Source organism: Podarcis tiliguerta (genome assembly GCF_965153285.1).
Source record: "Podarcis tiliguerta genome assembly, chromosome: 6".
Lineage (NCBI taxonomy): Eukaryota > Metazoa > Chordata > Lepidosauria > Squamata > Lacertidae > Podarcis > Podarcis tiliguerta.
In genome coordinates this window covers 64,330,022-64,355,818 of record NC_139539.1, presented here as the reverse complement: position 1 = coordinate 64,355,818, position 25,797 = coordinate 64,330,022, and the positions used below count along the sequence as shown (strand labels likewise).

At 39.9% G+C, this 25,797-nt stretch overlaps 2 protein-coding genes across 2 annotated transcripts in view; one reads left to right on the top strand and one right to left on the bottom strand.

Moving 5' to 3' along the window:
* The window catches only part of PIGK (phosphatidylinositol glycan anchor biosynthesis class K), a 103,618-nt gene extending 83,973 nt beyond the window's left edge, over positions 1-19,645 (top strand). Inside the window, exon 11 of the mRNA XM_083448438.1 lies at positions 18,236-19,645. Within this exon, the coding sequence (XP_083304564.1) occupies positions 18,236-18,352 (117 nt within the window). The 3' untranslated portion in view covers positions 18,353-19,645. The remainder of the gene's footprint in view (positions 1-18,235) is intronic.
* Positions 1-25,797, bottom strand: part of ST6GALNAC3 (ST6 N-acetylgalactosaminide alpha-2,6-sialyltransferase 3) — a 643,023-nt gene that overhangs the window by 197,582 nt on the left and 419,644 nt on the right. The gene's annotated exons all lie outside the window — the stretch shown is intronic.

The following is a 25,797-nucleotide window of genomic DNA, read 5'->3' as shown; positions in this document are numbered from 1 at the left end:
TGCCTTTTATCAATGATTTCAAGGTATTGCCCCCCCCCCAGCCAATTACCGAACAAGGTTCAGCCTTTCCAAATCCTCACGTGACTAGGAAAAATAGAGCTGAGTTCTGCAAACATGCTGGTGACACTTTACTCCAAATCCTCAGCTGATCTCTCCCAAGAGTTTCATGTGCTGTGGAGAACCCAGCAGTGGCGATCCTGACCACTACCACCCCTTGCTTAAAAAAAAAAGGAATTAAAATTTTGCACAGCACTCCAATCAAAGTACTGACAGAAGTAGTTGCAGTCACTAATACATTTCAGGGTAGAGCCATTCTAGGCTCATAAAGATAGAGGCTTCAGCCGCTTGGTGCTTCTCTGCTTTGCCAGTTGGTTGTAGGTGTTGGATTCCAAGCCTTTATCAGCAGAAACTGGCACCTCTCCCAGGCACCCGGCTTGGTCTCCTGTTGACCTCCCGGTGTGCTTTCCCGGCAGGGACCAGGCAGAGGTCGCGATAGGCGATCCTTCTCAGCGTGAGAAGAACACACCCCTCTTTCCTGCCCCCCCGGCAGGGGAAAGAGATAGACAGAAACGTATTTGCATGCTTTTATTTCTGTCTCTGCAGTGTTACAAAAATCATGTCTGCTCTCTTCAAACTCCAGCAGACGACTAAACAAACACTTCCTGTGCAGCTCATATTACACTCTGAGCTAATTCCGGTGCTGTCTGTTTCCCACAGACACTCCCAACATCACATGACTTTTCCAAGCAATCAGCTCGCAGCATCATTGCTTCTATATTGTAACAGTAGGTTCATTACCATCTTTACTGCATTATGGTCGGAGCAAGTCATTGGGCAGATTTCCACCTTTCTTGTCTTCGGTGCCAGTCCTCTAGTGATCCATATTTGGTCAATTCTAGTCCAAGTCTTTTTGGCTTCAGAAAAGAAGGTTCCCTCTCTTTCTAAAGAGATGTGTCAAGCTTCCTTGCAGCACCAAGACTAGGCAGGGAGCTTTCTAGACTCCTTCCCTCCTTCAACCTGATGCTGGCCTTGAAGTCATTAAGGAATTGAATGATTCACACAAATGGAGGGTGGATTTGGTGAAGGAATGTATGAGCAGATGGCTTGTTGTTATCTCTCTAAACCATAGTTTGTCATACATTGCCCTTGACAGATTTACCTCTGTTAACATGGGGGCTGGTAGGCCTGTGTGTTTGGGGAACCAATGTGAAACTGCCACTGACAGGGTTTCAAAAACATGCTCCCCTAGAAATGATATTTAGCTGGAGACAAATCAAGCAGTGGGGTGTGTGTGTGTGTGTGTGTGTGTGGTCCCAAGGAACGTGTACCCACACAAAAGCTTATAGAAAATGAATGAATTTATTATAAAGCATTAAGGGTAATTTAAACATATTTTTAAAGTACTGGGTAATCATAAAAGAGTATCCCAACATAATCACACTTTTAAAGAGTAAGAGTTCTAAACTAAAAGGGAAGGTAGCACTGATGGTAGAGATTGTTGCAAAGTTCTCTGCATCCCCAGGAACTCGCTAAAATGAAGGTCAGGCATAGATAAATCAACTATGGGACTTTGCATAAGATCAAGGAAGGAGGATTGTTCCTCATGGTCTTTTGCTTTACCTACTCCACACACCCCCTTTATTTCATGGGTGTAGCCAAGGGGGGGCAGGGAGGGGCAGCTTCCCCTCCTAGATCAAGTAAAACAATAGAAATACTTAACTAACTGACCAATCACGTCAGTTCTGCCCCCCCCCAAAAAACTCCTGCCACCCCAACAAAAATCCTGGCTACGCCCATGCTCTAATTCACCTGTGCACACAAATTAGAGGTAACAACAAAGGCCTCGTAACACTTTTCTCTTTTTACTTTCATTAATTTGAGCTAAATGGTTGAACAATCCTTCCTGGGAATCAGCTCACTCAGAACTGCCCCCTTCCACGTAGCTGGAACAAAATCTTCCCGTTGGCACGATTGGGAACTTTCCCTCTAAGCGTTCTAGCTGCATGTTGGGGGGATAGGGTGATTTTACTTCTGATCACACTGGAGAGGAAAGAGATAAGTTTCCCCAGCCCGCACACACTGCATTCTTGGTAATGACCCCTCATTAATTGATCCTGTAATAATTAACTATCTTAATTACTGTAATTAGTAAATGTAAAAAAGAGCTGCAGCTATGCACACTGTATCTAAGCACATGATTACCTCTGCTGTCTGGTTGCCTCTCCTGTCTGGCCTGTCGGGTGCTTGGTTGGCTCCAGAGCCTCAGGCTGGATTAATGCAGGCCTCTGTCAGATTTCACCATAGCTTCCAGGCTTGAATGTACAAAGACTGAGCTGCTCTGGAGTCTTGGGCCAAAAGGAGTTGGACAAATAGGTGTCTGCTCCATTGCTCAGTTCTTTCATCTCTTTTCTGAGCTTCTGTCTGCTGATCTTGTTTTCTTCCCTTTCTCCAAAGGGTTGGCTCTATCTGTATGCCTGAAGGGTAGCTTGTGGAAATAGCCACTCAGGTGACTGGTCTAGTCGTGTCAAATTTGCAAACTCACACAAGATCGGAGTTACTATTGAGTGAAAAGAATACATTGCCTGCCAGAATTGCTGAGGGCTCACATAGAGGTTCCTCGGTTTCAAGGTGGTGTCCTTGCTTGAAGAACTGTCCCTGAATTTTTTCTTCTGTTCATGAAATTATCTAATGTGTCCTCAGGAACGTTTGATTGCTCCAGTGTGAATCATAACCATATTGGATGAGAGCCAATCCTCCCTTACAGTACTTGTTTAGATTTTGCTTTAGGAGCAAGCTCTCACCCTTTCTGTTTCTGTTTTACTTTCTTAGTTCATATTAGCTTAGTTTATATTACCATTTCTGCGCCTGAATGTAACTCTTTTCTTCCCAGATATTTTTTTGAGGCATGCTCTGAACATTCACAGCCGGTTTTGACCCTCCATTGTTAAGCACATGATATGCGCTTTCTGACCCCTTTAGGACAGTAGCTTCTTCAGTTCGTGTATCTTTGGTATTCTATATTATTCTGCTTTTGGATGGATCCTCTGTCAAACTCTTGTCACTTTGCAAGAGTCTTTCAAAAAGCTCTGATCCTGAAAAGAATGCCCTCCATTACAGTTCTCATTGCTTGTGGTTTACATTTTCATACTGCACACCTGTGAATTCAGCAAAGACTTGTTGTGAGATGTATACCATGCAAATCAGATGTTGTTAGGAAATAGTCAGCACAGGAGTTTCAGTGACATTTTATCTCAAAAGCTACCTTTACCCATCTCAGTCTAGCCAGTTAATTGGATCATCTTCAGAGGCCCTTTTACATGTCTCTCCACTGTCTGAACTGTAGAAGATAGGGCCTTCTCCACAGCGACACTAAGATTATGGAAAAGTTCCACAGCCTATATTAGGGCAGTACCTTTATTAGGCCAATGAAAATGTCACAAAATCCATGTGCAAGCTTGATTTCACTAGAGCTCTTCATTACTGGATGGTAAACAGAGCAGGAATGGAGAAAATCAGCTGACAATGAAGCCATGAGGTTTACATTTGGTCACAGGCATAAGAGGGAATGTGGGAGGAGGTAGCAGAGATTTGAATGAGGTCCTGTGTGAGTTTCAGGAAAGAAGGAGCAAATGATAAATATTTGAAAATATAAAATCCAGCTGATGCATAGCTCTTTCTAGGTTATAAAGTGATGGAACTTTGTTACTTTGTTCCAGCGGGGTGACCTGTGGTCTCCTGATGTTGCTATACTCCAGCTCCCATTAGCCATAGCTAGTATAGCCAGTGATCAGGGATGATGAGAGATATAGTCTACCAAAATCTGAAACGCCATAGGTTTCTCATCTCTACTCAGTTGTGAGCATTTGCTCCCATCATCCTGATTTCTGTCTTGAGACTAAGATGCTGCTATTCCTGAGGGCCTTTGGTTTGTGAAATAAGATGTTCTTCATCTCCTTAATTTTAGTTACCTGTTGGTAGTCTGTACCTTTTACCTGGTAGCCATTTAATTCTAAATTATGGTGGATGTTTTTATCCCTTTTGTGAACCATCTTATAGATTAAAGGACCTTTTCCACATAAAACGCTGAATTCTGAATTGTTACACAGATGGGCAAAACAAGCCATGGGTTATTTCTCTGATGTTTAATTTGCTTTCTGTTTGCTCTTGTATCATGCCTTTATAGTTTGACCACCCCACCCCAGATAGTCACCAGTCAAACCATGGTTAAAGGGTTCACACATAATGCCGAGCTATGGTTAAAACAAACACATGCTTATAATTCAACCCATGATTTCAGATTGTGGTATGTTGACAGTTAAGCTGTGGGCAGAGTTCAGTCATAATGCTAGCCATGGTTTAATAAACCATGGTTTACTGTTATGTACAAACTAGGCCATGGTGAATGGAGAAATGGTATACAAATAGTATAAATGAATATATTAAATTGTGTAGTTATGTAAATGAGGAAAGGACATATGACAATTCCTTTAGCCATTTCACTTCTAATCATGGGACAAAACACTCCCCTGGAACTTTCATTCTGGGAAAGAAGATACAAGGATAATTTGGCAACATATGAAAGTTTTTTTTAAAAAAAATTCTTAATCTTCAGTCATTGTACATATTGTTCTAGGTTTTATTGGATTTTATTATTGTAGGGTAAAATTAAGAAAAGAAAATAGCTTGTTTACTTGAGATTTTAAAGTACAATGAGGAGGAAAGAAGCAGACAAATGAACAATTGCCCCAGTGTTGTTCATAAAATACGTTTGTTCCTACTTCTGTGTCCTGAGATGAGCACTTTGGTTTTATTGCTTTCTTTTATGTTGGCATTGTTGGGGCTTTTATTTTTCTCATCTCTCTAATGTATTGACGTCTAATAGCTACTTATGTGCCCAGGAGCAGCAAGTGTCATTATGCCAAGTTCTTCCAATTCGTGTCAGTTCTGTGGGCACAAAATATCAAAGGGAATTACTACCACATGTGAGAGAAAGAGAAGGGAGGTGCTAGAGAGACAATATCTGTGTGCAGAATCAAGCAGAAGTTCTGATCATATTGTTCCTAGTATATTTTGAAGCATAAAAAATGATAAAAATATGTATTTCATTATCTCCGAGTAGCATTTGTTTCAGAGAGATAAATATATCCCTGTGTACTACTCACGTTGAGGATCATTAACATTTAACATTTATTACAACCCAATCCTACAGGTGTAACTATATGACTAGTAGCAGAGCTAAAGGTGACATAACCCATTAACAGAATCTCATGCTTTCATTGGGGGATAAGGGTTGCTTTTGGTTATTATTTCTTCATTAAGTGCTGTGGTAGAAAGGGATTTATTTTCGAGTTCCACTTTTAATGGAAATTCCAGAGTGGTGGTGATTCCAAGTTAGTGTTCTTCACTGAGAATTCCCCCCGTCCTGCTGCCTTCCTTTTACAAACAAATCAGACTTCAAGTTTATTTCTAGAAGCTCAACTAGGCTTAGCATTTATATCTAGAAAGTGTTTCCTCTTTGCTCTGCTAAGCGTAGCTTGAGAGATGGGTAATAACTGGGTGTCGGATCATGAGGTTGGATGTACACTGCCTTTGTGCTCTTCTTTCTATAGCCCAAAGACAAACAAAAACTCACACAAGCAAAGTAGCCACTTAATGTTTATCTCTCATCACAAGATCCCCTTCCCTTTAATTAGAAGAATTGTTTAGAGGCTCCTATCGAGTTATGTTACTGAAACTTTCCAGGTTGTCTCTTCCCACCCCAGAAGTGTACAATAGGTAAAGGTAAAGAGACCCCTGACCATTAGGTCCAGTCGTGGCCAACTCTGGGGTTGTGGCGCTCATCTCGCTTTATAGGCTGAGGGAGCCGGCGTACAGCTTCCGGGTCATGTGGCCAGCATGACTAAGCCGCTTCTGGCGAACCAGAGCAGTGCACGGAAACTCCGTTTACCTTCCCGCCGGAGCGGTACCTATTTATCTACTTGCACTTTGACGTGCTTTTGAACTGCTAGGTTGGCAGGAGCAGGGACCGAGCAATGGGAGCTCACCCCATTGCGGGGATTCAAACCGCTGACCTTCTGATCGGCAAGTCCTAGGCTCTGTGGTTTAACCCACAGCGCCATCCGCGTCCCTTCATACAGTAGGTACATTTAACAATAGGGTAGCTGGATTAGCATATCAACAAGGGTTCTTGACTTGTTAAGAAATGGGCAGGGTAGTCCAAACCCTGAACAGTTATTCATGCATCATAATGTCTGTAATGGGTTGTATTCAATTGCCCCAGTTCAGGGCAGCAGTCACTCTGATTCTTAAATAAAATATAATTTGTAGTACTATTGACAAGCTGCAAGGAAATGCTTAAGCGCATTGCTTTATGGCATTGATCAGCGCTTGAGGTATATATTTTCAGCATTTTGAACTGAAAACAGGGCATCTTTCAAATAAGATAGGATGACTTTGCTTGGACTTTTCCAGCTTCCTAGAGAGGTCACAAGTGCAAGAAACATTGGATGCATTCCTCATCCATCATCCGCAGGTCATGCACTCCCAGGTTATATTGTTGTCGGTCTTCTTGTTCTGTTGTCTTCATTGGTGCCAAAGAAATTCAAGTGTACATTGAGGATGACAAGCTAGCTCTCTAATGTAGCTTGTGCTATAGGGCATCAATCAATGTCAGTCACCAGTTGTTACTCTCAGTGTGGGAGGGCTTCTATGTTATTGTTGCTACGGAAAATATTTGCTTTTGCAAGTTACAGTTTGTAGTAATAGTTAGATTGTTGCATTTCCCACTTAAAATATGAATCCCAGGGTGCATACATAAGTGTTTGATGCATTTAAAAGTTTTTGGCTACTGAGCCTAGTGTTCTCAATGAGTACGGTACATTTTGAAGGTAGTTCCATTTTTTTTTATTATTATTTTTTGCAAGGTGTTTGGTCTGTCTGATCTCCTCATTCCATGACCAGTTAAGTTTCTCTGGAACTCTAGGAACTAAAATTTCCAGGCTGCCTTGAAGGACGCTGAGGCAGATGAACTTAATTTAAACTAATTTTTGCTGCTACCATTCTTCAAGAATGAGAGGTGATACTTCTTATAGAAGCATGTTTTACCTTACCTTGTCAACATATTCCAAAGATTTTCAAAGCTAGATCAGGTGTCAACCTTACTGCCTAGTGCTGTTAGATTATACTGATGTTATTCTCTACATTTCAGATTATCTCTCAGCTTTCTTTATTATGAATAAGACCCAAACTGGCCGTTTCCATTCAGATGTGTGTAACTTTCTCTTGACTGAAGCTGTTTTCCACTCAATTCCCCACAGCCTCTTTTTTTGCTTTTGGGGGAGCAAATATGGATGACAATCTCTCCCTCTCCCGGACGCCACCCAAAAGGGGGGAGATATTGAAAAGATGGGGGTGGGGAAGGGTTAACCACATCAGAAATTAATTCACATTTTTCATAAACGGCTTTTCATGGGGAAAAAGGGGTAAAGAAAGTTGTAAGCATTTCTGTTGAACATCTAGTTCACCTGTCAGTCACATCTCTTAAGATTCTACTTCCCAAGCTATGCTACTTGAGCTTCATTTTCCTCTCCTGTATCCTATGAGGAGTGGTTTTTCTTTTCTCATTCTTTTATCCATCCCTGAAGTAGGCCATAGACTCAGCACAAACTCCCTAGTCTGTTGGGACTAGATCGCCAAGCTTTTAAAAGGTTTTAATTAAGTAACCCTATTCAAATTTCCAAAAACTTTCCATTACAAGAAAACGGCGTACACTATACTTGGTGTCTGGGAAATTCTATTAAAAATAAGGTTTCCTGGAAACCTCATTTGAAATAATCTTAAGTAGACTTTGTTATATGTTACCATAAAATTGGAGTTAAAGCATAGTAAGTGTGTGTGTGTGTGTGTGTGTGTGTGTAGTCATTAATTTTACAACTAAAGGACCTTGTAGGTGTGATTATCATTCTGTCATCAATGTAAGGTTCTGGCCTCAGCCACTTGCCATTTTAAATTGGCAGAACTACACCATGGTCGACACCTACAATTCAGTAAGGATGTTCTGTAATGCTATAATAATTCTGTGGCATTTAATATATATTCCAGCACTTAGTGTTTCATGGAGAAATAACTTTGTACACTAGAAATCTCTGGCAGTAACCTACATGCTCGAAAAGCTTGTAGACTGAGTTTTGGAACAAACTCCCCTACCCCCGCAATGATAGAGTATGGCTCTGGAAAAAAAAAAGCAAAATAGTAATTTAAAAAGAGAGTGCCTCTAAGTATGTCCAGAAGGCCTTTTCTTCACAGCACCGGGTAATCTCTGCTGGCTCACATGCATCTCAGATTAGAAACATAGCATTTCGTCAAACTGCAGCTTCCAGGCAGATTGGGGCACTGGCATCTCTGTAAGTAAAAATGAATCACTGTGCATTGCCTAAGAAACTGCTAGTCCTGTCATGTCTTCAGAGTACAATGAGGTGTAGCTAAAGTTAATGTGAGTTTCTGAGATTTCCCCCTGCTGCTGTTTCTTTTTAAGACCCTTTCCCCCTGCTTATTAGAGATGTTGAGAAGTGACTCATGAGTAATACTGATTGCTGAAATAGTTAGGTCTGCATCTATTTTGACTTGGCTATTAATTTATTTGTTTAAGTATTTATAAAATACCAGGTAGGTATTCAGCAATATAACAAGAAAGCTAAACAATTAGAAGCAGTATAAAGCAATTCTTTAAACCACTGGCTACTAAAGAACATTTTAAACAGCTGCATAGGTCTATGACAGCAGGCTTGAGGTGTTTTGGTGCAATACCTGGCAGGTATTTTATGCATAGTCTGCTGTAGTAGAATTTTTCCCGTTAAGCATATAATTTACTTCCTTCCTCCCCTCTTTATTCTTTGTTCCTCTGAGACTCATTATGCTACATTTGTCCACATTCATCTGCATTTGTCATTTGTTAGCTCAAGCTTTTGCTTAACTGTTCTCAAAGTCTCTGCATCTGTCTGCAGAATTGCTTCTCATTTATTTGCTGTTTCTTCATATTTTGAATCAGAATAGTGAATACTATTTAGGTCACTCCAGCGAGTTGTTTCCTGTGGGAATATGAGGAATAGGTTTCCTGGTGCATAATAGTATGCAAATAATGTCCTCCTAAATCGCATAGGAATAGACTCAAATATATGTGCCAGTGTTAATGACCTTAATAGCTTTGACAGCTTCTTAATATACCATGTGCTGTTGTAAGCATGGCATTGGAGAGATATATGCCTAGCGTAGCTGAAGGCACAGGAATCTATTTCAAAATTTATTTAATACTGAGAATTTAGTATGTCAGCAGCATACTGTACTCTGTACAGAAGTGTTAAAGCCAGCAGTCGGTCTGATTTACCTCACTAGCATAAGCCACAGGAATAACATTAGGCACCAATAATAATGCTGAAGATACCTATCACATTAGCTTAGAGCACTTTAGCTGGCTTTTCTGCTGGTGTTCTCCCATGAATGGAAATTAGATTAAAAAAAAAATCCACCTGATACGATATTCTACACTATTTTTCTAATGTTTGAAGTTGTGTTTTTTTAAAAAAAGTTATCCTTAGAAATCAGTTTTAGCCTTGTTGTTCTCTTTCAAAATTCAGGCCACTACTGTTACGTTTTGCAAAGCCTTGCTACCGGTGGGCTTTTCCCAAACTTCGTTTTCTTCACATTAACTTACATTTCTGCTGAACAAGGATTATACTAAATGCAAATACATTTTAGGGAGTTAGACCCACCATCAAATAAAATTTGCATAGCTAAAAAGAGATTTAACTTCCTCCTCTTGTTGACACCCTTGAACCCTATGCTAGAGAGATATGATATATTTTAAAAATTGCCCCAAATGTGGCAGTGATGAGCTGGGGTGAAATTGTTTCCTTCCCCGCTTAAGCAACAGAACGTTGAGAATGCCAAACGTGATGTGATAATTTCACATTTTTTTCTTAGCTATTCAGACGTTTTTAAAATATTTTCTCCTAGAACAAATTTAATTGATGTTGTTCTTTCCCCATAGTCCAACACACACACAAAAAAACGTTAGTTTGAATGCACTACAGGGTTTTCAGGCTAAGTAGGTGTGCTAATTAAGTAGTTGACATTTTTCATATCATGGTGAGAAAATTTGCCTAATGGCTTAGAATAATATACTGCAGAACAGATTTATTCTATTGTTAATTATATCTATTTACAGATATCAGTATGAGGTGTACACAAATTAAACACAGAGTGCCTTTTAAAAAGTATTTATTAGTTCTGGAATTGTCGCCTGCATTTCTGCAGTTCCCCTTTGCAGTTTCTGTTAATTGTTCAGCCCTACAGAAATGATTTGTGGAAATATTTTTTCTTTAAGTGTTTTTCTTCACTCTTTAAAAAAGAACAATAAAGGCATTTGAGAGAAACTCACATGTGAGCAAAGTGAATTCCAGATAAATTAGGGGCTCGAGTTGATAGCGCTGGGAGAACAGACCCTTAATGTTATAGATTCATATTTTAATACACACCTGATTCAGACATAATGAGAAGCCACACTTTACTACTATATGGACATATTGGGATGAGCCTCAGTCTCATCTTTCCCTCTTGCCATCTTTTGCATGTCAGAGGAGATCAGTGCCTCCAATTTCAAACCACACTTCCCAATGACATTTGAATTAAAGGAACTGTGTCTTGTTTAAACCCTGGGTGGGGAACCTGTGACCACCCAGATATTGTTGAATTCCAACCCCCATGATTCTTGACCATTGGCCATGCTGGTGTCATGATGCTAGAGTTTGACTTCCCTTACTTTGAGGGGTGAGGCCAAGGATTCAGAGTGGAAGGGGGAACTGGCACCAGGGCTGGCCCTCAAAGAACCTAACCCACTTGAAGCACTTTGGTAAGAAGGGCATAACGAGCCATTGCCTGTCCAGCCCTCCTCCAACTTACATCTCAGAAGCTTCAGTGCAACTGGAATCTCACTTGCTCTATAGGAGTTAACATCTGCTGGAGAAACTATGGCTTGTTTAAAATCCATCGTTTGAAGGAGGCACAAGAGCCAGACGTTCTGTGTTCTGCATGTGGTGCATGTAACTGTATACCGAAGGGGATGGGCAGAGAAGGAACTACATATGTTGTTTCTATATTTACAGTGCAACTGAATGCACACATGAATGTCTTGCCTGGAGGCAATTTGGAGGCTCCAGGGGAACAGTTACTTTCAAGACTGCCATAATTTCCCATGTAGTAAATGCCAGAATATTTTCCTATTCCTCTCCAAAAACAGTTTTTGAACTTGAGATGTAGAAATATATCCTGAATCTGCATACTAGGCTTCTTTCTTTATCTTTATCCTGTAAACAAACAGAAAGTGCCAAGCTTCTTTATGGCTGGTGTTATCCTCATTACATAGCTAGCATAAAGCTGATTTGACATATTGATAGATGAATTGTTCCCAAGGTCCAAGAATCCCACACTATATCATGTAAGTCCTTGAGATTCAGTATTCTCTCTCAGACAAGAGCCCACATACTTTCTTAAGCAAACCATATTCTTCTTAATATCTAGTATTCATAGCGTTTTGTTTCTCATTCATGGCTCTGACACTTGGTTCTCTCCAGATGTTACGGACTACAGCTCATTTTGTCTCTGGCCAGTGGCTTTTCTGGATGGAACTGATGACAGTTGTGGCCCAAAACATCTGGGGGACAGCAAGTTGGAGAAGGCTGGTGTAAACAGTAATTTGTAGCGGTAGAAAACTCTTTAAAGAGGCATGGGAGGGGTGTTTTTGCTTTTGTTAATGTTCTCTAGTTTATAATGCCTTCATTTGTCCCAAGGGCAGGCCAAAACAGTAAAATGTAATTGTTACCTACAGACCTATATTGATGAGTACTGCTGTCATATAGGGTGTGTGCATGTGTGTCGCCGTATATTTGATTTATATTTTACCTATTTAATTGAGAAATCATTAGAATTGCTGCTCTGGCATTTTACTATATCAAAGTGCAGAGTAGTTCTAAGTAGATACATGCATTAATCACACTTTAACCATCATGTAATGTTAATGAGATGGTATGCTGGCAACTTTCCTGTTGTTGTTTACCCTTCTATGGTCTCCTGTAAGGCTGTGGTCATGTGACACACAGGCCCATCTTGACAGAGTTGATGAATAGAGAGGGAGAGAGATATTGGCAGGCTGCTCACCAGGGTTGCTTCCTCTAGCATTGTTTTCCTAAATAATTCAGAAAGGCTGGTGTTTTCATCAAATTATTTCTGTTTTCAGAATGAATAGGAATGAGGAAATGAATAGAGATGGGTGCAGTTGAGAGTCTGTGTTGTAGAACAGGCAGAATAACATTGTTTATTGCATAAATGTCCCCAGATTTATGCCATGTTAACTTCGTTTGGTTTTTCCCCGTTTTTTTTGCTTGGTGCTTTTTTGTTGATCCTGAGGGGACTATATTTGCTTAAGTAGACAGTGAATTGAGTACATAATTGCTAGACATTCCACATTGTCCTCCTGAGATGTCTTTTCTTTCAGACACGAAGAGACATAATTACTGTTAGCTCGAGCCCCTTGGTGGGCATAAGATATCATGTAGGAGAGGTGTCATTGATCTCTGTATTTCAGTGGCCCTTCTATAGAAACTTTTGCCAGATCAGTGTTTCCCAAAGTAATAGTAGTTGTAGTTTTAAAGTTAGACCAGATACTCAAATTAGAATTGGAGTGGCTTGATACCACTCCACCATATTAGAGAGATGGATGAGGAGTAGCAGTGTATGGAGGACAAAGAGAAGAAACCTGACAGGTATAACCAGTGAGTTTCCTAGGCTTAACAGGGATGGAAACTTAAATATGGTGGGTACCTGGTTCATATTGGCTCCAAAGAAAGATAAGACCCCAAATAGTTCTGCAGCAAACATACCAGAAGGCACACAGGAGGTAGAGAGAAGAATAGACAAGAAAGATCAAAATTTCCCCTCTAGTCTGTCTCCTTCACCTGTTGTGAATTATCTTACGTTTTCACTTGTATGTATTTTAATTGCTAAATAATTCTAGTTACAATTTTGCATTTTAAATAGATTAAGTAGGTAGCTCAGCCAACTTTATCACAATTCAAATGCACACACACCCTCAATCGAAAAGGATTTCCATTAAATTGTCCTAAAATTTAGCTGTTTTATTATGTGGAATATCATATATAGTTGTTACAAAACAATAGTTTGGACAACATATTTGTGAAATTTTACTTTATTCTCCCTCCTCACAAAACAAACAATACATTAGCATTACCAAAACAAACAGCCTCCCCCTCCCCACAAACCTCCCTGTAACACATGTGAACTAACACATTATGGTAAAATATGCAAGCTTACAATTTGTAGGATTTTTGGGTCATGAGGGAAAAATATTAATAAATCCAACTATCTGCTAATAACTTAATCCCCTTTCATATCCACAGTACGATTAAAGTCCTAACAGAATTCCGGCATAAAAGATGCATGTTAATCTATGAAACAATTTGGAGCATTTTTGTTTAATCCCTTCATTTCTGCTTATTAACCAAAATGTCATAAAGACTGGCATTCAGGTTGTAAACATCCCTTTGACAGTCACAAAATTTAGAATGTACTTGAGAGACCTTGTCTATGCATAGTGGGCCTGACATTGAAAGCCCCACTGATTTCTCTGGCAAAGGTGGCTTCTGAGTGAGAGTGAGAGGGAGCTTCTGTACAGAAGTGGCTGGGAGTATAGCTGTCTGCTAGGATAACTCTGATTAAAATTTCAACTGGCCAGAGGCAAGCTGCTACCTCTGCCTTTCACCCTCCTACCACTAGGGTAGCCTACCTTACAGTGAGTAGTTGTAAGGATTAATGTATAGAAGCATTTAGAACAATGCAGTGGTGGCTCCATTCCAGTGGTGGGCAGAGTCAGAAGTAAAGGTTACTGGGGCCAATAACTAACGTGGGTTTTAAGTTTTAATGCTTAACTTTGTATAATAGGCTGCATACTAATCACGCAAAGGCTAGAGGTTTCTACACCACACGAAACACCACTGGAGAGTTGGGCCATGTCCTTGACTAGATTGTACCACACATACTTATAAATTGCGACTGTTGCATCCTATATTGTGCTGCCTCTGCATGGATCTTTTTGGTTAATTGCACTTGCCCACCATTCAGTACAGAATTTTGAAGCCCATTTTCAGAAGTCAGTTTTCAGTCTTATTTCTGTTGAGTCAATGTGAATAAAATCTATAATGGAACCTTATTAAATCTGCAGAGTGGCTTTTCTGCCTATGAAGTTTGTATGCAAAAAGCTGTGATCTTAACTTTTTATCCTGATTTTGCTATTCTTTAAATAATAATAAAAAAATGAACTACTCGCATGCCTAATTGTTGCTTTATCTCTAGTACATTTTCTTTATCATTCTTTTCACGCAATGCATTTTTACTCTAGTAACAACATGTGCGCTGTGCTTTATGAAAGTCACTCGCTGGAAACCTTGGATATTTTCCACAGGGATCCCTATAGACCCATCCAATTTGAAAATACTCCGTTTTATCCTCTTCTTAATTACAATACGCAGAGCGGGATTCTGTTAACTGTTTAGAAGTTCCACAGAGTAATGATTCTATCCCAACTATAAAGAGTATGACAGAAAACTATTCACAGTTGGAAGCCAGCTGTTGCCTAGCTACCTAGCTTTTTAATTCAGAATCTCCTCCAATTTAATAATACCCGGCCCTTAAGCTGCTAAATGTATTTGTTCATGACTCACCGTACCATTTTGTGCATGCTTTTCACCAGTTAGCATCAATTATGATGGGGAAAAGAGAGCATTTACAAAGGGGTTAATGTGTGCTGTAAATCCAAAAACTAGGGAAAAAATGCAGACAAGCTCCAGTAAAGTTGCAACATGGGTACCATGCCAATGAAATTGCCAGGTGGAGAATTAGTTGGAATTAAAACAGCCATGGATGTAGTTTAGCAGGTGTCATAGAGCCTGCTTGTCCCGAGGCATGGATGCCTCCGTTTATCTTGTTCACCACAAGGCATTTATGTTTCATTAGAATACGTGAGGGTTTGGTTACTGTGCTTTAGCACTGAGGCCAAAATAGCCTTGCTTGGAAAGAAAGAAAGAAAGAAAGAAAGAAAGATAGATAGTGGACCTTGGCAAATTAGGCAATTATTGTTACATAAAAGAAAAGGGGTTTAATAGTTCATGGGATAAAAGTCTAGAATGCAGCTTCATTGCAGAAAGGGAAATCTGATAGCCTTCCTTTGCCTTAATTATAACTCCAAGAAATACACCCACCACTTTGCTTCCACCATGCCTCCCTGCCTTGTCCCTCTACCTCATGGTAAGCCCCAGCGATGCAACAAACTGGAGGTCAGTTGTGCGTCACTGCCTCACCATGTTATAAGCTCCTGCATATTAATCACTATGCAAACGAGATTGAGATGCATGTGTCCTAATATGACGCAAATATATTTTGGGGTGCGGAATTTATTCACATTTCTGAAATTCTCTAAATAAGAGCGTCAATACCTGACTGTATAGCAAATTACAGCCAGGCTATATGCTTGTAAAAATCCAGCAGCTGCTTCCATGTTAGCAGGTGCACTTTCCCTGGCAGCTCCAGTTGAAAAGGCAATTGCTGGCTCATTGTGTGTATCTTGGTTTGCACCAACCTTTTCCCATGCAGTTGCGCAGACGCCTGTGAAATCGCTTTTGGTGTGAAGTGCTTTGCAGTTAAAGCAGTTGCTCCTGACTTTTTACCAGGGGACCAGCCTATACTCGGTGCATTCATGGACCTTTGAGCTCCTCAAAATGCTGTAGTGTTGTCTTTTGTTTCTTAATTGGCAGGAAACTTAAAGGAGGTGGTTAGGAACAAATAACAAGTGGAACAAAGAATGGTGGGGTTTCTGTGACCCAGTTAAAGGCAAGTGCTCCCCATGCGAGTGGGGTCAGGTGAAATGTACAAAAGGGTAAGGGGATAATAACTGGAAGTTCAAAGAGCAGTGGCAAAGGCTCAGTGTTTATAAGCTCAGCGTCACAAGTCAGAGTTGCAAGATTTAAGGGGAAACTGCAAAGCCAACAGACCTATGTTACAAAGGAGCAAATATGAATAATCCTCTGGGGGCTAAAATTGACTGGGTCAACTACCACAGCATTTAAGAACAGAAAATGAAGGAATTGTATGTGTTAGTTAAGGAGTTCAAGGTGGTAGAAAAGGTCAGAATTGAAAGAGTTGGATATCAATGGAATGAGGCTCAATAATGTCTACTTGGGTAGGTCCAAATTCTAGGTTACCAGAAGCTTGCAGGTGCAGGGGTTGTGATGCTCCAGGAAAGATAGAAGTTCTAGGGTCAACAGCTTGTCTCGGGCTCCAAAGACATAGGTAGGATGGAAATGACCACAGTGCCCCTTCCTTAACATATCATCTCCCATTTGGCTATTGGCGCTTGTATTTTATGACGACAATGAGGTTACCCATTTGAAAGGTTAATGCTGTCCTGTTGTTGGCACCAGATATCCTTGTTGTACTCCTCTTGCTATTACCAGAACATGGGAGGGAACAATTGACTGGTGGGATGGGCATGTGAACTAAACTGGACATAGCAATACAGATATTCACCAACATTCTCATTCACGTGCTGTGCTGTCTACCACTGCTGTTCACACTTGACCAACAATCTTGAAGTGGGATGGTCTTCCTGATCACAGCCTGTGTGGCTCTCCAGATAAGTTCTGCTACTGCACTGCTACTGCTGTAGCTAGGGTGCAGCCCTGCATGCAGTTTTCGCTCTGTAAATCTCTAAATCCCCAATGTCAAGTCATATTTATTTCTTAGAATGCAGCACATTCACCTCTTCCAGCTGTTTTTCTTTTTGCTGCCTTGCCGTCTTTTTTAAAATATCAATAATGTATCCAGTGCATTTCAAAGCTGCACTGTTCAGCTTTGAACAGATTATTTATGTGCTCTTGAATTCAAATATAAAAAGCATTCCTTTCGCCAGATCTCCCTTGGAATTTCAGAGCCCAGGAAGGCAGTTGGGGTGGCAGCTTTGGTGTGTTGTATGACAAGATGTAAAACCTTCCACCGGGGTCACCTTATAAATATTTATTCCAATAAATTTCTTTAAAGAAATTAAATTACGTGTTCTATACAAAATAGACGAGAAAGGCTTTTAGTGTCACTGGCTGCAAATTGAAGTCATTTGTCTAGGAGGGTCAGGTGCCACTTTGTGGTAAGGATTTGTCTGAGATCCAAGTGAAGAAAGATTGATAGCACAAAGAGATTGATGAAATGAGCAAGGCAATATGCATATGAAGTTATGGGTTAATTAGGAAAATTTAAACCAGAAAGGTTCTTTTGTGTGAGGTGTAAGAGCTGTTGCTTGCTGTGTGTGTGTGTGTGTGTGTGTGTGTGTAGGCTTGATATTTTGGGAGAAAGTGCATGTGAATACTATTGGGGAGACTGATTGGAGCTTCATCCATTTTATCGTTAATGAGAGTTGCTTAGCCATTCATTTGTAGTTGCCTGTTTTCTCATTACTATAAGCTACAGAGTTGTCTGCATCATTCATTGTTTTAAATACTTTTTGTTTTATTTTTTTTAAAAAACCGATTATTTCATTGAATCATGTTCCTATAAACATTCTGAAAAGGTTCTATCCTCCTCCCCTTCCCCTGACAAACCAGATTGTAGTGGTACCTGACATTTGTAGACTCATCCATAGCTAAGAAAACTAACCATTCCATTCTACTCTGTATAAAATTCAGTTCACAATCCTCCACAAATAAAATAGGTGTTTGTGCATGCGCGCGCACACACACACACACAGTATCTTTGACACTTGAAAAAGAGAACTAAAATGGTTGCTTTATCGCACTACAACGTGGTCTACCTGGCTGTAATATATTGCCACATTTCAGAGTATTTCATCAATATTTTTGTTGATCCAACAGGAGATGTCTGTTGTAGCACACAACAACAGTCTTGTACTGGGGCATCTCCCAACCCTCTGAGACAGATGGGGGCACTAGGGGCTACCTGAGATGGGAATATCAAGGGCAGCCAGGGAGCTTCCTCTTCTTTTGTGAGCACCATTGGTCCTGGTATCACCCAAAGAGTCCTGTGATTCTTCTTTTTAACCCTTAACTGGTAGTGAACATTGAGTATTAACTTTTTCCTTTCATTTTTGCTTTTCGCTTTGCAGAAACCAAAACAGAAAGACTGGCATCCTCCCGGAGGGTTTATCTTAGGACTCTGGGCGCTCATTATCATGGTCTTCTTTAAAACCTACGGAATCAAACACATGAAACACATCTTTTAGACCCTTAGAGCAATCAAGATGTCTTGCTCTGAATGCATCCTTGAATAAAAATGAGGTCTTCTACCGGAAAATTCTTCTCCACCACCCCACTTGTTATGATACTTGCACATTTTTACTTTGTGTTTTGTATTGTTAAATGCAGCCGTTTAATACCCATTTTGAACACATTTTATAAAACTTCCAAGGACACAGTGAGAATCCTTCCCTCCTTCTCCTTTGAAATGAATGAGCAACCTAACTTACAGGAGTAAAGGCACTCCAAAGAGGTAAAAGCAGGCTTCGTCTTATCTTAGTTTGCTGCAGAGAGAATAGCATTTGCATCTACTATACAAGGAGTATTCAGGGTGGCATTGCCCGGCATGTGCACTGCAGAACAAATTGTAAGTTGTAAAAAGATTATTTTTTTCTCTCTACTTCTTCTTCTACTACTATTACTACTACTGCTACTTCTTATGTAATCATTACCCCCATCACTGAAATGAAGGTCTAGACAATATGCAGAACCTTATTTAAGATGTCATTTTATCAATATAGACTTAAGTCACTTTGCAGACTTTTGCAGTGACATATTGAACACTTGCTCAACAGAAACAAAAATACCGTAGGAAATATTGATTTCGCTCTGTTAAATACAGCCCTTTAGATCAATCCTTTTACCTAGGGCAGTTTTGCTTCTTGGATTCCAAGAATGATTAGAATTGGAAACAAAAAAGGCCCAAAGAAAGTATTTCCTGGATCTGCTTGGTGAGAGAACCCACGCACTGCCTCGTGTTCAGCAGAAGGATATGCTGTCTGACTTTCTGAAATCACTTTATGTTCTTCAGTATCTTGTTAAGAAGAACAAGTTGTTAAAAACGAGATTCATGGGGAAAAAATCCATTAGGACTATGTACTTGAAAACTGAGCTATACATTTTGTTGTCGGATGTATTATTTATTTGTTCTTTGTGTTCTGCTCTTCATGAATTAAATCTGTTCACAGAGAAACAAAAGTAGGAAGAAGAATAGCTTGCTGCAGAATGATTTGGGGTGGACCATAATAAGCATTATGCAATTAAATTTATTGGTTACTAAACATGTCCTCATATGGAGTGGCTCCAATATGAAAGGTTGCCACATTAGAGCATGTTGAATTTCTGAACTTTTGAATTCCAAAAATGAGGAGTGCTGAAAAGTTGTAACATGACTTGGGAATTCCAAAGATATTTGGGTTAATTTAATATTATTTAGTTTTGCTTAGTAAGTAAAATGTATGTAAAATTGTGTAGAAATAATTAAAAATAATTGCCAAGTCCTTTCAGTTAATTTATTTGTTTGTTTGTTTGGCATTACCTAACCTTTTCAGAAAGTAAAATTGTAATTTGGTTTTCTGAAAACAATTTATGGGCTTCTTCATCAAATGTAGACTTACCAAACTAAATGTTGTTCAGTAGCAGATTTAACCAAAAACATATTTTTAAGACTGCTCACTGAAGAAATTTGCAAAAATTATGTTTCCCCCTCTAAGATGACACCCCCTAAACATAGCATTCAATCTGTATCACTGCAGTATTTTTTGTTCATGAAGTTGGGAGTTGTGGATTGCATATAGTTAATGTGCTGCTCTTGGCTCCTCTGAAGGAAGATGCAGGGTATAAATCTAAATAATAAATAAATAAAGTGGAACAAAAAAAATCCCTTTAAGTCTGAAGTGCCATAGCAACAGTATCTCTCTCAGGTGAGCGTGATGCAGTTTCTGTTCCACAAGCACAATATCTTGGTAAGTATGCCATACTGTTCTGTGGAATGAAACGGAAACATACAAAACAGACTTTATCAATGACGGTGTTAGCTGTGTATGTTTACAGTGGTACCTCGGATTACAGATGCTTCAGGTTACAGACTCCGCTAACCCAGAAATATTACCTTGGGTTAAGGACTTTGCTTCAGGGTGAGAACAGAAATCGCCTGGTGGCAGCGCGCCGTAGCGGGAGGCCCCATTAGCTAAAGTGGTACCTCAGGTTAAGAACAGTTTCAGGTTAAGAAAGGACCTCCAGAACAAATTAAGTTCTTAACCCAAGGTACCACTGTATTGTGCTTCAGACCCCTCAACATCATACAGAGGTGAGTAGGCAATCTGTGAGGATAAAAACAAACTGTTACTTTTAAGTGCTGTTTTATGAGGCATTGAAGACTTCAGGCCGGATCCAAAGATGTCCTTTCTTTTGTAAAATGCTGCCTCTTCTCATGGAAGAGCCTTTTCTGATCTAGGAAAGAAATGTGACATCAGAAGTGGCCCAAATCCAGAGAGACACTTGCACAAGTCTCTTACCCAAATCTTGTTCTTTCTTTGTCATCACTAGAGCAGCGGTTCTTCACCTTTTAGGAGGTCATGGGCCTCTTTGATAATTGATGGACCCCCACCCAATAAATTTGATATGATTTTTTTTTTCACCCCACAAACACAGTTTTCAAAGTATCAGGAAGAAAATAGAAGAACATCCCTTCTTTTGCACCTGGTTCATGGACTGTCTGTGGACCACAGGTTAAGAACCTAAGTGCTAGTGTGTATATGTTTTAGCCTGTCTCTTTCCTAATTGGTGCTTCTCTTACTGTAACACATCCTGCACTGCACTGAGAGAATACTCTGTTGGATTGTGGAAGAGCTTACTGAACAGCACCAATACATTCTCCCCCCCTTTCACTCACAGTTCTTTGGCCCACACCTCAATAAGCTGGATGGCTCAGTAATGGGAGACAGCGATAAACTTGGTTCAAATAATTTCCTCAGCATGGCCAATTCATCTGTTACCGGGAAAGTGAGAAATAGCCTTCTTTCTACACCTCTTGATAAATTTATGAATAGATGGTTGCTGAGAATACTTGGCCAGGAAAACCTGGGTCAGAATGACACCCAAGATAATCTAATCATTGTGAATACAATCACAGGCTTCTTCTAGGCCACAATGAGCATAAAATGAGCCACCTTGCTTGTACTATCTTTAAGAAAATGTCAGAAAATGGGAAAATAACTCACCTTTTTAGAGGTAGGTACGCCTGCAAACCTGTGATGATCAAAGACACCACTTTGTCAGATTTGTGGATGAAAAGAAAGCTTCATTCTCAGGATAGTTGGCCCGAAATCCTTTGCAAACAATTACCTCACATTTAGAAATTCAGCTTTCTTTAAAAACAAATGCACAAAGTGTTTAGAGGAATTTAAGTTCTGAAAATGTTTTTTTTTTAAATGAAATATACTGATACACCATTTTTTTTACATTGAATTAGTCTCTAAAGGTCTACCTGTATAATCCATTGATTCAAGTATCTGACAGTGATTCCACTTTTCTTTTTTCTTTCCATTTACATTTATCATATTTTATAAATCTAACGATAAATGTGTTTTATGGACATAAGTTGTCACATTGACAGTGAATTTAATAGAGGCCTGTTTCACTTGCAATTAAACTCTGTCATCCCCACTCTGTAGGCCTCATCTAGACCTCTCATTCTACCTAAAAAACTGCCGCCCAGCTGAGTTAAAGCAGCAGACTTTGGATGGATTCTGAGGAGACATGGAGATACAAGTCAAGACGTCCTTCTGAAAAGATAATCTGCTTAGGGAAAAGAGGCAATTAGGTGGGTTATTAAAATACAATTTATGAAACGGAAAAAGCAGTAAGTATGCCGGCAAAGCTGATTAACAGAGGTGAGAAAAGCAATTAGATTGAAATGCAGCAATCCATGCTCAATGAGTCTGAGGGTATGATTCTTTGATGCACAGAGAATGGAAAGCAATTGGATTGTAACATCCACAATCTTTTCCTTTTTTGGCGCTTGCGGTGTCCAGCAGCTTATTATTGAACGCATCTAATATTCTTGTGAGCACACTCCAATGAAGTATTATAGCATTCAAGGTCTGAAGAACTCCAGTGTTGGTGAAATCTTTTGCAACCAAACTGGGGTACTGGACGTGTACAGCAGTGTGTGTTGACACTACTATAGCAGCAGAGGCACTGTTGCTAGATGCATCACAGTATGCAAAGTTATCATGGAACACGGAATGGGCTGTAAGTAGCTTATGGGGCCAAAACATTACATTTCAGAACAGTCCAATGAGGGCTGTGCATGCTTAGTGGCCACAGAGTACAAAATGGGGTGGGGGGAGAAGGGGTGGAATGGAGTACCATAGGATATGGCTAGAACCTTGAACAATCTGTCTATTACAGTCAACTGACCAAAGTATAAAATACAAAATCACAGCCTCACTAGAACCAGTTTATTAGCCCTGACAAGTGAATAATGAACGATCATAGCATGTATGAGAGATAAAGCATTCAGATATTTTGCTGCCTGTTCAGTAACAGATTTATTAGTCCCCTCAAGGAAGGTACTCAAAAAGACCCTTTTTGATCAACCAGGAACACTCTTCATAAGAGGCTAAAGAATGTTTTCTCCAAGCCATTGATAAAATCTACAGTAGAAGAAAAGGTGAAAGGCCATTTCGATTTCTGCAGCTATCCTGGAAGGGAACCTTGGGAAATCTACGATCTTCTTACAAGGTAAAGCAATAAAACTGCTCTTCTATTTAGAAATGGCATACATTTGTCAGAGGCAGACTAAGGCCAAGTAACTGTGTTGTACATGGCCCATTAGCTGATTCGTGTAACTCTGGGACTTCCACATCTTCTATTTTCTGTGTAGCCATATATTTGACTTGCACTAGGTCCAAGGGGAGCAGATAAGGAGGCAAACCAGCAACACAAATTATTCCCATTGACATACTTCAATACCCCAAAGAGTCTCACAGCATCTGACATGCCTGAGACATTGGAGAGACAGTGAAGATTCAGAGCCAGTAATGCATGGTATATCTATGCCAAGCTGCTTAATGTGCTATGTCTGACTTCCAGATTAAGGGCAGTGCTAGCAACACATTTGATTGTGCCCAGTGTAGGTCTAAGAAAGGAGGGCAGAGTTCCTTTTACGCTCTTAGCGTTGCTTGCTCAGTGCCCTGGTCCTGGGAGTGTTAGGGGCGCTCTCACGAGACTTCCAACAATCTGACTTTCCCGATTTGCCTGCACACAGTTGAAATTACACAAATTAAGTCTGCGTAAAATGCGGGCATACTGTACAAGGCCAAGGCAAATAGACTCTTCTGTTCTCCAGCCTTTCTGAGGACAGTTTTTGCAGTTCCTTTCTTATAGGTGTTGGATGTGATTATGAGTTTCTAGGAATGGTAATTACAATAGCAATGGCAATAATATCCCTGCAGAGACACACTATAGTGACCTGTTTTTTAAAAAACTCCACTTCTCAAAGCCTTTATTTTTATCTTTGTTGTACTTTTGTGTAAGTGTAGAAACTAATAGAGGTGCTTTCAAAGTTATGCTGAAAAGGCTGTAGCATCCCAGGGTCTCTATTTAGGGAAGCTTTGGTATTTGTGTTAACGACACAAACACTAATGGAGCCTAAAGTACAAGCGGGAATGGAATTAAGTGTTTTTTCATCCAGCATTCAATCCACCTTCCTCTTTTCTGTTAGCAGCCACACACAATAACAAAAATCAATAAAAACAGTGGCAAATACATTGTGCAAGTGTGAATGTTCTCTGCAGAAACAAGAGGCATTCCCATGCTTTTAAAGGAAATGGTATCTGGGCTGCTGATAGCATCCGAGTCACAACTTGAGAGACAGGGCTTAGGTTTGGTAATGTGCAAGAGAAAGCAGCACTACCTTGTCTGGTTTGTAGGTTCTGCCCCTCCCCAAAATTATACTACTTTTGCCAACCTAAAATCTCCCCCCGCCACTCCAGTGTGCCATGGGACAACAGTCTGATGAAGATGGGAGTATAGACTATATAATGTACTGCACTCGGACCTTGCCTATAGATCAGAGTTAGTCAACATGATGGCCTCCAGCTACAGTTGGATTCCAGCCCTCATCAGTGCCAGTTCATATGGCTAGTGGTCAGGGATGGTAGGAATTGGGAGTTCAGCAACATCTGGAAGGCATATAGAAGCTGCAGGTCAGGCACCAAAACAACAACCTACTTTCCTCCCTCCATTTCCCAATGATCCCTCTTCAACTATTTCTTAAAGAAGCAGTTTCATAATAACAGATATGCTTAGGAAAGACAGATGGTTCCAGACATATTTATTCTGCCAAGTTTTAAATGAAGTCATTTTCTTCTGATGCTGCTTATAAGTTTGTTTTTTAAAGTTTTAGTTTTTATTAGTGTTTATTGTAAAGCTGCGTCTTTATGGTTGTGAATCACCTTGGGGATGAAAAGGCCATGCAGTTTATTTAAAATTATCTGTACATCCATATAATAATAATAATAATAATAATAATAATAATATGCACTCTCCCATAGTAATGACTTGGATTTTCAAGGGTAGATTGCTACTTCAGGAATTTTGTTTTACAAATACAGGACTCTGTATTCCCCTGTATATAGTGTGGCTTGTCAAACATTGTTCTTATACTCAGCTCTAGCTAACACCACTAACTCCATTCTTTCTCTTGGAGAAACATGGGCTGTCAAAGTCAAGAGTTCATAACCTGAAAGTAATCTATCTATGCTTGAAGCCTGAGCTTGTTCTTTCTGCAAGTTTTGGCTCCTTGTGAATACTTCTACATGATTTCCCCCTTCTTTCATTTTTATATATGCTCTTTCTAAATATCAGCTAATCTGAAAGCTCCTTATTCTGCCACATCAGTTTCTTTACATGCCTTCCACTTTTATTTCTTGTTGGCATCGTTTGCAATTGTATCTTCAACATACCACTTTTAAGAAATGCCCATCCATCTTGAACTCAAGTATTTCTAACCATGGGATCTCTCACCCACTAGAAATTGTCAGCTAGGCGATGGAGGAATTTGTTGGACCTTACATTGTTAGCAGTTTGCATTCCAGTAGATACCAGGGTAGTCAAAGCACCCAATGACTGCTATATATCTCCTTTTTGAATGTTTGGTAATCTGCTGTAGGAAGGCATCATCTAAATCTTCAGTCTGGCTTGGAGCTCTATAGCAGTTTTTACCCAAATGCCTTCCATGCCCCAAGTCAAAGGTGTACACATCCTTTACATATAATGTTTGGTCTATTCCTTTTGAATAGGTGATAGCCCTCAGTTATTACATTCCACTCACAAGTCTTATCACATCAGGTTTCAGTAAACCCTAGCCAGTTATTTGCTATCTTAATAGTTGAAGTTCATCTTGTTTGATTCCCATGCTCTGTGCATAGTATAGTATTGAGACAACTGAACCACGAGGCATTCCCTCCAGCTGCTTCTTGTTTCTTTCCTGCATTTTAGCAGTTTCCTGTACATCAGTTAAGTATCCCCAGTATTTGGTTCCCTGTGTCCTCTGATTAGCTCCCTCCCCCTCAGAATTCAGTTTAAAGCAAACTTAATTCTTGCCAGCTACTGTGAGGTACAATCCATCTCTTGTAAGAAGTCC